Genomic DNA, 14,333 nt, shown 5'->3' with positions numbered 1-14,333 from the left:
AGAGGTGAAGATAAGTGAATTGAATCAGTGGGAGTGGGTCTGATCTTTTGAGGAAGACTGTCATTAAAAAAAAGGTGAGAGACATTTGGAATCCTCATCCAGAAATGCAGTGCTCCTCTGTGTTTGTGTGACCCTGCAAACAGCTGGTATGGCTGGCTCTGGTACCTGAGCAAATCATTTGTGATTCTGTTCTGTGTTTTTAATTTAGGAAGCTCTGTATTTCCTTGAAAGTATATTATGTTAAGGCTTTACTATGTCTGCTTCAATCCCTGAACCAGGAGTTGTAGGAATTCATACAAAAAAGGAAAAAAATTACTGTAGATTAAGGAGTTTATGGTCAGCAACCTGGACTGGCGAGAAGGCCCAAGACATACTCCGTGTAGACAGATCTGTATTGTGCCACTTTAGCTGCTATGTACTGCTATGTACTGTTTTACCTTGCCTTGCACTGCTAAGTGGCAGAAGTATTTACGAAGTTCTCATTTGTTTTTCTCATTTTAGTAACTGAAAGAAACTGAAATGTACATGGTGTAGTTTACCATGTAAACTACAGGTAAACTATTGTGAGCTTCTTTCTTGTTAATTTCTAGATTGTGGATTTTTTAAAGAAGAAACATGATTTTGTAGACCTCGTTATTAAGCACATAGGGACCTCTGCTATCATGGACTTATTGCTCAGGCTACTGACTTGCATAGAACCTCCACAGCCCAGGCAAGAAGTGTTAAATGTGAGTAAAACTTCTCGGATACCTTTGTTTGACTTGTGAACTGTCAAAAAGATGCTTTGTAAAATATTTAGACAATTTGTACCATTGTTCACGTCTGCCACCCCAGTAGGTGTTTTGGGAAGGGTTGTCTTCTCGACAGTAAATTATTTTTTTTTAATGGTTCCTCAGAAATGCTAATTTTGCTTTTATCCTTTTTTCCTGATGTATTGTTAGGCCTTGTTTAGAAATATCAACAGTATGATTAATGGCAGTTTTCAAACTCCTTCTTGTAAAGCCATTAATTCATTTAATTCATTCATTTGGTTAACATTCCTGCTAATGTCTACAAACACTTTTACAGTGGCTAAATGAGGAGAGAATTATCCAGCGGCTTGTGGAAATTGTACATCCATCTCAAGATGAAGATGTAAGTATTGGTCTGCTCTTTTGGATACATCTGTGCAGCAGGTTGCTGTAAAATAGTGTTAGAACTCTGTCTTACTGTTTTCTGCTTGCTTCTTTTTAATAACCTGATTTTGTTATTTAAGACTATGGTAGTTTGGGGTTGTGGAGAGCTGATTTCTCCCCCCCCCCCCCCCGGGATCTGCACAGTTTATCAGGTAGTCAAAGTCTAGTGCAGACTAAGTATTGTTTGAAGATTCAACTCTAATGCTTTGCCTTTTTAATAGTGAAAATCAATTGCCTCATGACTTGAGGGTTTTTTTGTCTTGTTAAGGTTTAGATATGTCACAAAGCTATTGTCTAAAATGTTTTCTGTTAGGAGAGACTCTAGTCCAAGCTTTTTTAATGCAGCTTTTTAATGAAGAATTCTAGTCCAGCATGTTGTTGATCTGTAATGCTTCATTTTTCTGTTCCAGAGACATTCAAATGCATCACAGTCACTCTGTGAAATTATTCGTCTAAGCAGAGACCAGATGTTACAAATACAAAACAGTTCAGAACCAGATCCACTGCTTGCGAGTCTAGAGAAGTAAGTTAGTTTGAATTTCTGACCTTTTTTCAGTTCATCAGAGCACTATTATTTAACTTTTGACCTTTAAAACCCTTTAGAATTGCAAGCTTCCTTCTCCTGATGACCTCTCTTGGTTACCTGTTATCTGTGCAATTTAAAATAGCTCAGCAAGTAAGTGGAGCCCACCTGGATGACTTCCTTGTTGGCTTCACTTAAGATTTCCGCATTCTAGTATCTTGGTTCTGCCTGAGGAATGTTAAAAATATTTCTTGCACTGTCAAAGTTAATGGTATCACACGTGTAAGCATGTGGAGGTTAGCTTGATACCGTGCAGAATACACATAGGGGACTTTAGCTTTGATCTCTTGTTTAAGTTAAGTTTGTTTCTACCAGAGATTTTTCTGTGTCACCTTCTGTGTTTTGCAGGTTCTAGGTTTAGGTTTACATGGCTGTATGACGTGCTCAATCTTTTGATCTGACAGAAAACTGACAACCAACAGTACAAAAAAGGATAGATTTTTTTTTAAACAAAATTAAAAATAGATCAAGAGAGGGAGTAGGGAAATATGGTTGGGGTAGTGATGTCATAGGGGAGTGATTGTCCTAGCAGCACCTGGTGGCTTGAAATAACAGACTTCATTTCATTATCCTGTTCTCTAATTTCACATGGGCAAACAGTAGTTAATTCTCTTAACAGCTGTATCCTAAAGAAGTGTTATGCCTGATGTCAATGCTTTCTTTTCAGACGAGAAATCATAGAGCAGCTGCTGTCAAATATTTTTCATAAAGAAAAAAATGAATCTGCAATAGTCAGTGCAATCCAAATATTACTGACCTTACTTGAGACAAGACGACAGACGTAAGTGTTTTTATTCCTTGTACTTATGGCTGCTTAATTTAACTAAACTGTTGTTCAACAATAGTAAGTGAAGTGCCTTCCATGTACTTATGACTGAAGCATTTTAGTGGCCTTTTACAGGTGGAGTAGTAAAAGAGCAAACCGTGTGATTGCTGTTACCAGCAGTGTTATTACATTTCCCCCAGATGACTGGTCTTTCTGCGGTGTTTTCCAGAACCTAGTTTAATTGCTACATGTCAGATAAGACTAATTTTATTTCATCATTTTTTTTTCCTGGATACAAGGAATAGAGTACCTGTGTACAGTGTAGTGACTGGATATTCTTTTTTTTTTTAATTTGGGATCTTATAACTTTGAGAAACTAGTGAACAGAGGCTTGATAGATGAGTGAAGCTCTTTCTCTGCCACGAAAGAAGGAATAGAACAGCTGTAAAGTTTTCAGCTATTGAGATTAAACCAAACTGGAGATTTCAAACATGATAAACCTAGATATATTAGGCCTAGTGTTTGGAAGAATCTTGTTCTGCTGTTAGCTCACACTTGATTTATATTTGTAATCTCCTGGTTTTGCCCTCCTCTTAATTCTATTTTCATGCCTTTAGAACTGTGACACTGAGAATCATAGCTTTAGAGTTGTTCTAGAACTAGTTTGGATATTAATACTAGACTTGTGTGTTCTAGATTTGAAGGCCATATAGAGATCTGTCCTCCGGGCATGAGCAATTCAACATATTCTGTCAATAAAAGTGTTTTAGAAGCCATAAAAGCACGACTTTCATCCTTCCATGAACTCCTACTTGAGCCTCCAAAAGTAAGTGAAACCTTTTGTTGCCAAATAAAATGAAGCAAGACTGTCATTGTGTGCACGGTTCCTCTGGGCTTGTCCAGGACTTAGAGTAGATCAGCTCTACTGCATGTACCATGCACTCCAGGCATGCCAAATTCTTTACGTTTTTTTAACTGATTTTTTATGGTAATCAACTTATGCATGTCATGCTGTTGCAAAAGATAAATACAACGTGTTGTATGAATAGGGATTTTACCTATAATGTATTTAATTTTTTCCAAGCAATTGTTACCAGCAGAATTTCAGCTGAAGCATAGTTTAGTTCAGGGTGCCCTAATACGTAGGAGTAAAGGACCTGAGGGTCAGAGTGAAAATGATCAGGAACTTAAAGATCACATAAGAGACAGGTTTGGTGGTGGTGGAAACAAGGTAGTGGTAAAGGCTGTTTTAGACTAGAAAAGATGAGACCTCAAGCTTTCAAGTGCAGAAGAGATGAAAAATGCAAATAATCGCTTTCTTGAAACAAGATATATGTTAAAAGCGAGGTCATATAAGATACTTGAGTATTCTCTGATTGGAGTACTGGGTGTTTGAATAAATCATCTAGTTAAGTTATTGACTTTGCTTTTTTAAGCACTAGTTAAATGAGCGTCTTATCCATATTCTTAAATTTTGCCTTAGGTAAAGAGCGGGCTAAGTGAACTAGCAGGTTGTTGTCTGCCACTTTTGACACAAGGGTGGCACTGGTTAGGCCAAAATGACATCCAGTATTGTGAAAGGTAGTACATTTCTAGGTGGTCTCCTTGTCAAAATGTGTTTGTGCTTTAATATGGGAAGAAAGACATTTACGTGATGACTTTCCCTTGTTCCTTGCATATTTGTTGGTAGATTTTTAGTTCTTAGTGTAGTCAATACCAGACTTTTCTGACTGGCTGATACTTAGTTATGTGGTAACAGGTCTCATCTGGCAGCCAGCTAAAATTTTGATGTAAAAACCATGGTGCTTATTGTAATACAAGGACCTATTAGTGCATGGAAAGAGATTCTTGCTGTTGGAAGTAACTCCTTCAGAGACTACAGTTGGAGCTTCGGTGTGTTCTTTTAATGTTACACAGAACTAAAGAAGCCTGTTTGAAATTGCTTTCATGTATATGAAGCAATATGAAATCAGAGCTGTTGAGGCATAATGTGTTTAGAGACTGTCTACCTAGCTGTTTCGCAAGTACTGTGGTAATGTAAACTGTAGCTGTGTACCTGGATTAACCACTGAGAAGTGTAAGTATTTCTTAATCCCTTTTAAGGTTGGATGGAATTCATCTACTTTGAACTCTTACAGCTACCAATCACTTTTTAGTGCCATTGGTTTCATGTGGCTGTCTTTCATTGCCCCCTGTCTGTAGAATTAAAATAAAACATGGTGTTCAGAACTAAGTTGCTTTTTCAGTTTTTGCAAGATCTTGTTCAAGGACTGGTTGTGTACATTTTTAAAGCACTATTCTCTCATTGTGCATAGTAATAACAAGTTTTTTGACAAATAATGTTTGTCTTTTTTTTAGAAAAGTGTCATGAAGACAACCTGGGGTGTATTGGATCCACCTGTGGGGAACACACGTTTAAATGTGATTAGATTAATATCTAGCCTTTTACAGACAAATATGAGCAGTGTGAATCAGGAACTTATAGAGCTTAACAGCATAGGAGTTATACTGGTAAGAACTTTCTGCTGCCTTATCTTTGTGAAACGCTAGTAAGATCTTATCTCTGTCAATGCAGATAACTTGTAATACATTTCCAGCATAACTTTTCAGACTGTTTGTGTTGTGACTTCTAGCGCATTGTTTGAGAACTCCAGATATCTAATTTTACTGTTAAATTCGTATGTCTGAAGCCAGCATTTTCCTCTGATCGATTCAATGGTTCTTATTTTCTGCACCTTCGTAAATATACATGATTTTCTTGGAGTGGTTTTCTTAAGCTTATTTTTCATCTGTATGCTCAAGTTTTCAGCTGTGTTCAATGCTTCCCTACCTTTTTATTCTTTTCCTAAGCTGTTCCCTCAAAACCTTTGTCTCTTAATAGGTAGAACACTAAATGGTATCTTAGCATTGCCCTATAAAGGGACAGTTTATCTTGGTAGCTTGTACACTTAAAAACTGTTTGAAAGCAAACTGTTGCACAGCAAACTTCTAGCCTGCCATCTACACTTTGAGTACTTCCTAACTCAGGCTTCAACTGTAGCAGACATTCTTAGGTTGACCAAAATCTTCAAATGTTGGCATCATTTAATAAACACCTAGCAAAACATGCTGTAATTTACACTGTAGTTTTGAAATGCAATATGTAAACTTTTGCTTTTAAGCAGATAGTTACAAAACTAAAATAGTTTTTTTCAGCTCAAAATTTTGTCTCTCAACCTCAGTTTTGTCTTGTGTAAGACATTAAGTATTCTCAGATTACATCTAGATTATCTGAGGTAGCTTTCTGTAGTAGAAGAATAAAATTGGTAGATGACGTAAGGCATCTCGTTAAGGTGAGGAGCACATTCCCAAAGGGTGTTGTAGATGCAGACAGTCTATGGTGAATTCAAAAAAGAAACTTAAGGACTAAGAAGGTCATAAATAGAATTTCTGACTTGGGAACTCTCAGGGCTGCAGCTATCAGAAAGAATTAAGGCTGCAATGATAATCCCCTCTTGTCTTTATCTGGAAGTGCATTATTGGTTACTCCCAGGATAAATCTATTTTTTTTTTCTCATCCTGTATGATAGTCCTTATGTTCTGATAATAGCAAGTGTAAGTATTAAAATTTGTGTAGGTCACGCTTTATTATGTACAATGCTAGTTACTGTAAAACTTGAAGAATTTGCTTGTGTTGCCATTCAAATTACTTGCTGGGGTAAGATTTAGTTATGTTTGAAAGGACCCTGCTTTGAGTGAACCCTGTTGAATTTGTTTTTCAGGACATGTTCTTTAAGTATACGTGGAATAACTTTTTGCATACTCAAGTAGAAATCTGTATTGCATTGATTCTTGCAAGTCCTCTTGAAAGCACAGAAAATGGCACAATTACAGATCAGGATTCCACTGGGGACAATCTTTTACTGAAACATGTAAGTTATGTTTTTGGGAGGAGTTTGCTGAATGTTCCTCTCACCAAGGTATGGTAGCAGTTATTCTTTCATAAAGTAAGATTGGGCTATATTTTGTGTAGAATGAAGAATAATACTCTTTTGGGTTTTCTTAACATGTCAGTTCAGGCTGTTAAACCGAGAAGTGCCATGGAATGGATTTTTGCTGCCCTCAAAGTGAGCAAGTATGCAAGGTTGCAAGTACTTCCTCTTCTTGTTAAGAATTAAAATTGCTATTTCAGTAGTTGTACACTACTAAAATACAGCAGCTACATTCAAAAAAGTTTAAGTGATGTAGGTTCAACCTTCAGGTTTCTGTTTGGGATCTGTCAGCTGCTTCTGAACTTTGAACCTTTTAATGAAAGTATCTGTCCTAAACCTGAAATCAACTGTCTTATAAGACATCAGGATTTGTTAAAATCAACCCTGCAATGCATAGTAGTGTTCCACTTAGCTTTACAGCTGTTAAGTATATTTTGTTTTTTTCATAGCTCTTCCTTAAGTGCCAATTAATAGAACGAATACTTGAAGCATGGGAGATGAATGAGAAGAAACAGTGAGTAACTAGCTTTTTCATTTCCTGCAATTCTCTAAATACAATTTGAGTTGTGATGTGTATAATCAATTCAGAACTGAGCTGACCAAGAAATACTGACCAACAAATATTCTTGCATAATATTCTTGAAAATATCTTAAGAATCTCTTTTCTGAAATATCCACTATATGAAATACTTATCACAATACTGTTAGTGGTGTTTGGAAGTACACTTTGCTTGGTAATAAATGGAATAATTAAGTTCTAAACACTTATGTTAATATTTGGATTAAAGCTTTCACACATAGTGAATCTTCCAGAGTTCTTCAGTTTCTCTTTTAGTAATGCCTGAAGTTCAGGCCATCTTTTTGGTATCACTTTACTTTTCCCCATCACCATTTGAGAATACAATCATGTCTGTAATTCTTGCAATGTGTAAGATTTTACAACTGTCTGTAGAGTTAACCCATCTTCAAGTACAGAAACATACCATAAAGTTCTAAGAGAATTGAGGGAAGAATATAGTTTTCTCCAGTAAGCAATTGAAAATTTTTAATAAACACATCAAAGCAAATTACATACTGGGGAGCAACACAGTCATGTAAAAGCCAGGACCTTAGTGGAATTCCTCCTGAAAACGTGTGATTGTGAAAGGATGGAAGTTTCAAGCAGCCAACCCTGTCCGGAACTGTTCATATCAGGAAAAAAAAATTCTCAGCCTTCACCTGAAGGGGTAGAGCATCTCTCTGAAGGCTTAGGAGCTAATTATGTCTTCATCTTGACAATGCTTTATATTTTTTTCCTCATGCACAAATGTGAAAGCAGAAATAATTTGTTCAGATACTCTGTACTTTCTTGGTAGTTATATGCCTGTCGGTCTTCTAGCTTGGCTCAGTGTAATCTAGACATCTGTACCTTAAGTTCTTGAGTATTTTTGTGAAACTCTAGTTCTAGAACACTGCTCTTACACTTAAGAAGTGGTAGGTTATAGGTCTGTCTTATTTAACTTCCTGACCCTGGTAGAATGATTTATAACAAAATATAGTAGCACAGTTGCTCAGAGTACAGGCAATTAAGTTCTTTTTCTATCTTGCAGGGCTGAAGGAGGAAGACGGCATGGTTATATGGGTCATCTGACAAGGATAGCAAACTGTATCGTGCACAGTACAGATAAGGGGCCTAACAGTACACTAGTCCAACAGCTTATTAAAGGTAATGTTAATACTCTTAAGTTTCTCTTTGTGTCTTCCATGATTAAATTTTTAGGAAATAAACTTTTAAAAACGAAAGGCAGTTTCTGGATAGAAGAAGAATATTTTGACATATTCTGCTTAAAACTAGTCATCCTTAAACATGTTTGTCTTTTTCAAACATCCCTGAATAGTATCAGAGCTCTTTGAAATAAATGTAAGGAGATGCTGAACTGCTTAGATTAGACTTTACAAGATGAACTAATCCTTATGTCTTTAGGAGTATGTGTATGTTCTTTACATTATTTCTGATTGTTTTGTGTGTTTAAGAGCACAAGAGAACAACAACATTTAAAAATTAAGTGATGATTCACTGTTGATTGTATTACATTGTTTTTTGTTTCCTACTCTAGAGCTTCCAGAGGAGGTCAGAGAGCGATGGGAGACGTTCTGCACAAGCTCTTTAGGAGAAACTAACAAAAGGAATACAGTGGACCTGGTAAGTGGTGCTGGATAAAGTTTGAAAATTGCTGTTGCTTACTTGGGTCCCAATTTTTTGTCAGCAGCACAGGCAGTCTTTCCAAGTACAATGCTATTGAGATAGTGTCAATTACATCTAGTTGCTGAGCTATGGGACTCCCATTCTTTAGTTTCCTTTCCAACTAAAGCCGCATCAATAACGTTTCGTATGAAAATTTTGCTGTAGTTCAGTTCATACAGTTCATCCCAGGCAATCACCACAAAGGAAGATATTCTTAGAGCTTCAAGTTAGCTTGAAAGCTCTTGTCTCCTCTAAGAGTATGGACAAAAACATAAGGAATTGATTTAATGGTAAAGTGCTACCTGCATTCCACTGTGTGTTACACTGCATACTTTTGTTGTGCGTCTGTCTTAATGTTTTTTCTGCATTCAACAATAGTGTTTGCATGTTTGTTAAAAGCTAAATTTAAGTAAAAGTGTGAAGAGGTTTTATGTAGTCATCTTAAATGTACAGTTTAAGAGTGATCACCACATCTTAGTTTGAACTTTTAAAAACTTATTTTTAGCTGCAGTGATTACGAGATGCTGGAATTCAGGATCCAGAGGGTTGGGAGGAAGGCGAAAAGTTTGGTAGTACTTAAGGACTAGGTAGGAGAATATACATCCTTTAAGCCTAAAAACAACACTGTACAAGACAAATTATCCATGGTTGCCTCAAGAATCACCGTGTAGTTCCTTTCTCTTAAGGAAAATCCCCCTTAGGGATATTCTCAGGAAATTAAACCAAAAATACCAAATACCATACACTAAATTTAATTATTCGCAAAAAGTGCCTGTGCTGCTTTAGTATTACAACGTGTTAGAAAATGACTAGTCAGAACAGCGAGGAGCTTGTTTTCTTACCTAAAGTTGCTGAAATTTGCAGAAGTCATTTTTACCCCCTTCCCTGGCATAATTATGCAGTGTATTCATTAGGGTGGTGTAATGCTAGTTTTTTCTTTAAGGGTTATGCTTAAACTACAACATCTGTCAGAAAACAAGAAAAATAACTCATGTTTTGGACTTTATGTCCTGTTGGTTCCCAAAGGGAGAGTTTGAGGAAGAAGCTAGAGTCCCAAGCTTGTTACTGTTACAACACCAATGGCAGGACTTCTACTGCGGATTAGGTAGTTAATAAGAAGCAGCTAAAACTATATAAAGAACATTTTATTTGGTTCCCTACCCCAAGGTACAATTGTAGAAGGAGTAAGTATATAACATGTTCTCAGAAAGCATGCCTGGGGGTTATCCAGGGCAGCTCAAGTTGTGTAGAATACCGTGTAATTACATTGAAATGTGCAGACTTTACGAGAATATTTTTGCAAATACACCGAGCAGTAACCTTCAGCAGACTTGGTCTGTCATTTGGTACAATGGTTCTTCTCCAGGCAGAATAAGCCCAGAGGTCATTTGGTGCATTACTGTTCTTCCCACTTATTGACAGCCCTAGTGTTAAATTTACTGTGGCATGTTTCATTAAGAAATTCACTAATTCACTGATAAAATTCACTAATAAATCGGGGTACTTCTAGGCTGCAAATTGTATTGCAGGGCTGTATAAAATAAAGCATGCCAAATTGTGTGGCTTTTAAATAAGTGTTACACTAACAGAAGAAAAGGCATAAGAGCACAGTATACCTCAGGAAAAAGTGTTCTTCATTTGTCTATTGCGAGTCTTTACTGTGACATTGTACTATGATATTTGTGGGAGCATAGGAGGGTGTCTGTCTTGTGTGAAGCCTTGCATTTTTCTCTGTTTAACTTGTCCTTTTGTGTAGCCTGGTCTCTTGTTCAAAAACAAAATTAAAAAAAAAAAAGTTCACTTGAGAATTTGTACCAGGGAGTTCTAGAGGTGTTAGAATAATGCAGTATAGCATAGTCCAGAGTAAATTGTCATCTGTGGATTTGCTTTATATCAGTGGTCTTCCACAGAATATGTCTAAGGGGTCAGTTCTAACTACTGTTACTTCACCTAGTTGCTGTTCCAGTTAAAATTACTTCTGGTGTGCTGTTCTGATAGAAAATAACTTCTTCCAAGAACATGCTCAGCCACACTACTACCTAAGGAACAAACCATTCCCACTGGTTCTATGTCAGATCATCAAAATTATCTATTTTTTAAGGGTAATATATAAAACAGCTGTTGTTATGGCAACAAATCCAGGTTCGCTTCTGCAAGTAAATATTGATTATGAAATTTTGAAGGTGCCTTTTTCTTTTTGATGAACTTTTTTTGCAAATACTGCAGATATCTACGTTTTCCTTTAAATTTTATGTTCTCTATTTTGGGAAGGAAGATCTGTGTATAATCCATCATTTTGGTGACTACCAATTTACTTGTTCAATGTGACTTGCGGTAAAAAGAGAAGACGCAAGTATTTTAAATAACTGTCAGCTATAGGACTGGATTTTTATATATTTAATCATTCTGAAGTACTTAAAAGCTTTGGCTTTTTTTAGTTCCTAACACATATAGGTTAATGCTACTGAAATATTTTAGGGACTCTTTTATGTGGTATAGCAGTTGAGAAAACTGCAAATAACTCAGCTTCTTGTTCAGATATGAAACTGAAGATTCAGCCAGGCAGTACAAGTGTATTTGAGTTTGTCATATAATAAGCAAATGACTAAATTATTTTGTACAGGTTACCACCTGCCACATTCATTCTTCCAGTGATGATGAAATTGACTTTAAAGAAACTGGCTTCTCACAGGATTCATCTTTGCAGCAGGTGAGTTGAAATCTTTTAACAGCGTAGTGTTTTTCCCTTAATATATATATATATATCTTCAGTGGAACTCACATTTTTATCACAACCCAATACAAATCTAGAAAGTTTAAACTAACTTGGATATGTGTGTATGCACACAACTATTTTACCAACATTGGAGGTGGGGCTTTTAACACAAGGCACAGCATCTCAGTGTGCTTTTCTTTTTTTTTTTTTTGATTTGATCATGCTCTGTATGCAGAACTCTGCTCATTATACCTAAGACACTTCATATGTTAGTTGTCTGGCTGAATTGGGCATAGTGTGACTTTTTTTCTTACTAGATGCAGCAGTTTGATATGTGATGGCTTCTAATTGTTTTCTGGAAAATATGAATTGCTTTGAAAGCAAATGTGGGTTTATGTTTGGTCTTGATAATAAAAGCTTTAAAAATGTTGACCCTTACTTTGGGAAAAGGAGGAAGACTGGTTATTCATTGTTATGTTTTTAGTTTAGTTTATGGCAAAATACCAAACCGTCTAGTTGTCACAATATAAATAACTTTATATACCTATTGCTATGTGGCAACTGTACATAGCTAAATTTTCCTGAACTAAATTTCTAATCAACTCGATCACTTATTTGCAGTTCAGTATGTGATTTTGGCAGCTCATTTGTGAGTGTTTCAAAGATAACTATTTATCATTTGGTTTAACAAAAGAAATCTGAGAATGTATAAGGAAGTTTCAGATCCACCAGTCTGAAAGCTTAAGGTAAAGCTATGTCCACCTTGAAGTTTTAATGCTTTCATAGTGTACTAATTGATACAGTGTTTAATATGGTGATGATGTTTGGAGTATTTTTGGGATGAGTGATTACAGAGAACATAATGAATATTATTTAGTATAGATTCCCCTATACAGAGCATACTACCTGACTGGGTTATTAACCGAAAACTTATTTAGCTGTTAGTATGAGCTGAAAGAAAACTTATTTAGCTGTTAGTATGAGCTGAAAGATATGTAGTACCTAGTCTAAGACTGGCTTTGGTACTTCATGCATCTTCATAGTTTTCCTATAAGTAATTGCTTATCAACGTTTAAATTGGGAGTGGTGGCTCAAGTTTTAAGAATCTAATGCCTTTTCATCAGGTCCGCTGACCTTGTGCATGTAAGGTGCACCTGAATACCAACATGATAGGTTGGACGCTGTCTGTAGCAGCTCTAGTGAGAAAGTGAGATCTTCAAATTACCCTGTGCTTTTCATGCACCCCCTTAATGATCCAGGTAGTTAATCTGCAAAAATTCAAATGGTCCTGTGCTGTTGTTTCTTTCAAGTTTTTCACCGTTTTCTTAATTTATTTTTCAAAGCTAAGTGAAATATACTTTTTAAAGTTGTCTTGTGAAGAAAGCAAGATACTAGACGAGATAAATCACTGATGGGAAATGCATTGAAATTACTTAAAGCATTCTCCGGCTGCACAAATTCATTCGTAAAGGTAACTCTGGCTCTACAGCTAGACTGCTCTAAATGGGCCAGTATTTCAAGGAGGAAACAGGAGGTTTCTCATTAGGAAATAGGTAAAGGAGGAAAATACCAAGGAACCAATTTACTTTTTATTTTTCATCAAATTTATGTTTTGTCTGGTTAGAATTACATCCGCTGTGACTTCTTTCTTCTGACATTCAAATCTAGTTTGATACTGTTTTCTTCTAGTAAAGCCCCTTTGTTCAAGAAGGACGTGTGTGTTTTTTTTTTCCTCAAACACTTTTTATGTAAGTTCTATGACTCTAAATTTCTAAATAACACTTAAACTGACATCTTTGGAAAAGTGTTCTGTCATCCAATCCTGGGAGGGAAGGTTTCTTGTGCCACTAGTATTTCATGTGCTGTCTTTCTGTGGCACTAGAAACTTTTCCTTCAAGAAAACATTTTTCTGCTCTGCACCAGTTTAGTACCACTTTGTCTCTTTTAAAATCTATTAGACTACAGGACAGAACTGTCTTGTCTCAGATTAGCATTCTGTAATCACATTTTATATACCCTTGTAAACAATTTCTACGTAGTGATTTCACACAAGTTTCATAATTCTGATGCTATGAACCTCATGTCTTAATTTTCTGTTTATCCTGGTGACTGGTATTAGTGGCTGCACCTTGTGTAAGGCAGAACAAGTCAGTTTAGCTTTCCTTCACACAGGGGAAATTCACTGCCTTTTGCTCATGTGCACTTTTAACATCCAGAATAGTGAAGATACTTTACAGGAAGAAGAGCTCAGTAACCAATATAAAAAAGTGTAATGGTTTTACTGGGACAGTCAGTAATTGGTGGCTGTCCTATATTAGGGCTGATACACTGTTTGTGTTGTTATGAAATCCTGAAGTTCTGAAAAGCCATCTCAGATATTAAAATTTAAGATGAAAATATGCAGGAATTCCTTTTTTGGCCTAGCTTAGCAAAGTAACCGTACTAGTGCCTGCATGAGGGTTTCTCAGACTCACTCACAGCCCTGCTAGAGTCTTGCTTTTTGTCTCATCCTTCTATGTTCTCTCTTTTTCCTCCAGTTTTCATAATGCCTTGATCAAAACCTGTTGTGTTTTTTTAATATTCTCTTGTTTTCTTTCCATATTCATCTTGTTTTGCTTTACCACCTTCTTCATAGGTTTTGCCTATGTATTGTGTCCCTTTAGCTACCTGGGCAAGGAAATAAGGGAGCTGATGTGACAGCCATATTTCCTAGAGTATCTTAGCCTTGGCTGAATTGCACACAGAAATAACACTATTGAAAGTTCCTAGAGAATGGGTGCTAATTTAGTTCATAGTCTTGAGAAATAAAGGACAAAAACTATGGTTGTGGATAGAAGGAAATGCCCATTTATGTCAGTTGACACTGACATCCTTTTCAAAACAAAACAACAACAACAA

General features: G+C 36.2%; 1 protein-coding gene across 12 annotated transcripts in view; it reads left to right on the top strand.

Annotated features, from left to right (window-relative positions):
- The window catches only part of PPP6R3 (protein phosphatase 6 regulatory subunit 3), a 59,436-nt gene that overhangs the window by 27,473 nt on the left and 17,630 nt on the right, over positions 1–14,333 (top strand). For all 12 annotated transcript variants that reach the window (XM_035552258.1, XM_035552247.2, XM_035552246.2 and 9 more), the window contains 11 exons: positions 591–728; positions 1,069–1,134; positions 1,586–1,698; positions 2,426–2,539; positions 3,221–3,350; positions 4,883–5,035; positions 6,286–6,435; positions 6,945–7,009; positions 8,085–8,200; positions 8,592–8,677; positions 11,343–11,429. In XM_035552258.1, the coding sequence (XP_035408151.1) occupies positions 591–728; positions 1,069–1,134; positions 1,586–1,698; positions 2,426–2,539; positions 3,221–3,350; positions 4,883–5,035; positions 6,286–6,435; positions 6,945–7,009; positions 8,085–8,200; positions 8,592–8,677; positions 11,343–11,429 (1,218 nt within the window). The remainder of the gene's footprint in view (positions 1–590; positions 729–1,068; positions 1,135–1,585; positions 1,699–2,425; positions 2,540–3,220; positions 3,351–4,882; positions 5,036–6,285; positions 6,436–6,944; positions 7,010–8,084; positions 8,201–8,591; positions 8,678–11,342; positions 11,430–14,333) is intronic.

Source organism: Cygnus atratus, chromosome 5 (genome assembly GCF_013377495.2).
Source record: "Cygnus atratus isolate AKBS03 ecotype Queensland, Australia chromosome 5, CAtr_DNAZoo_HiC_assembly, whole genome shotgun sequence".
NCBI lineage: Eukaryota > Metazoa > Chordata > Aves > Anseriformes > Anatidae > Cygnus > Cygnus atratus.
Note: the sequence above shows the minus strand (reverse complement) of the source record. Positions and strands in the feature narration are given on the sequence as shown.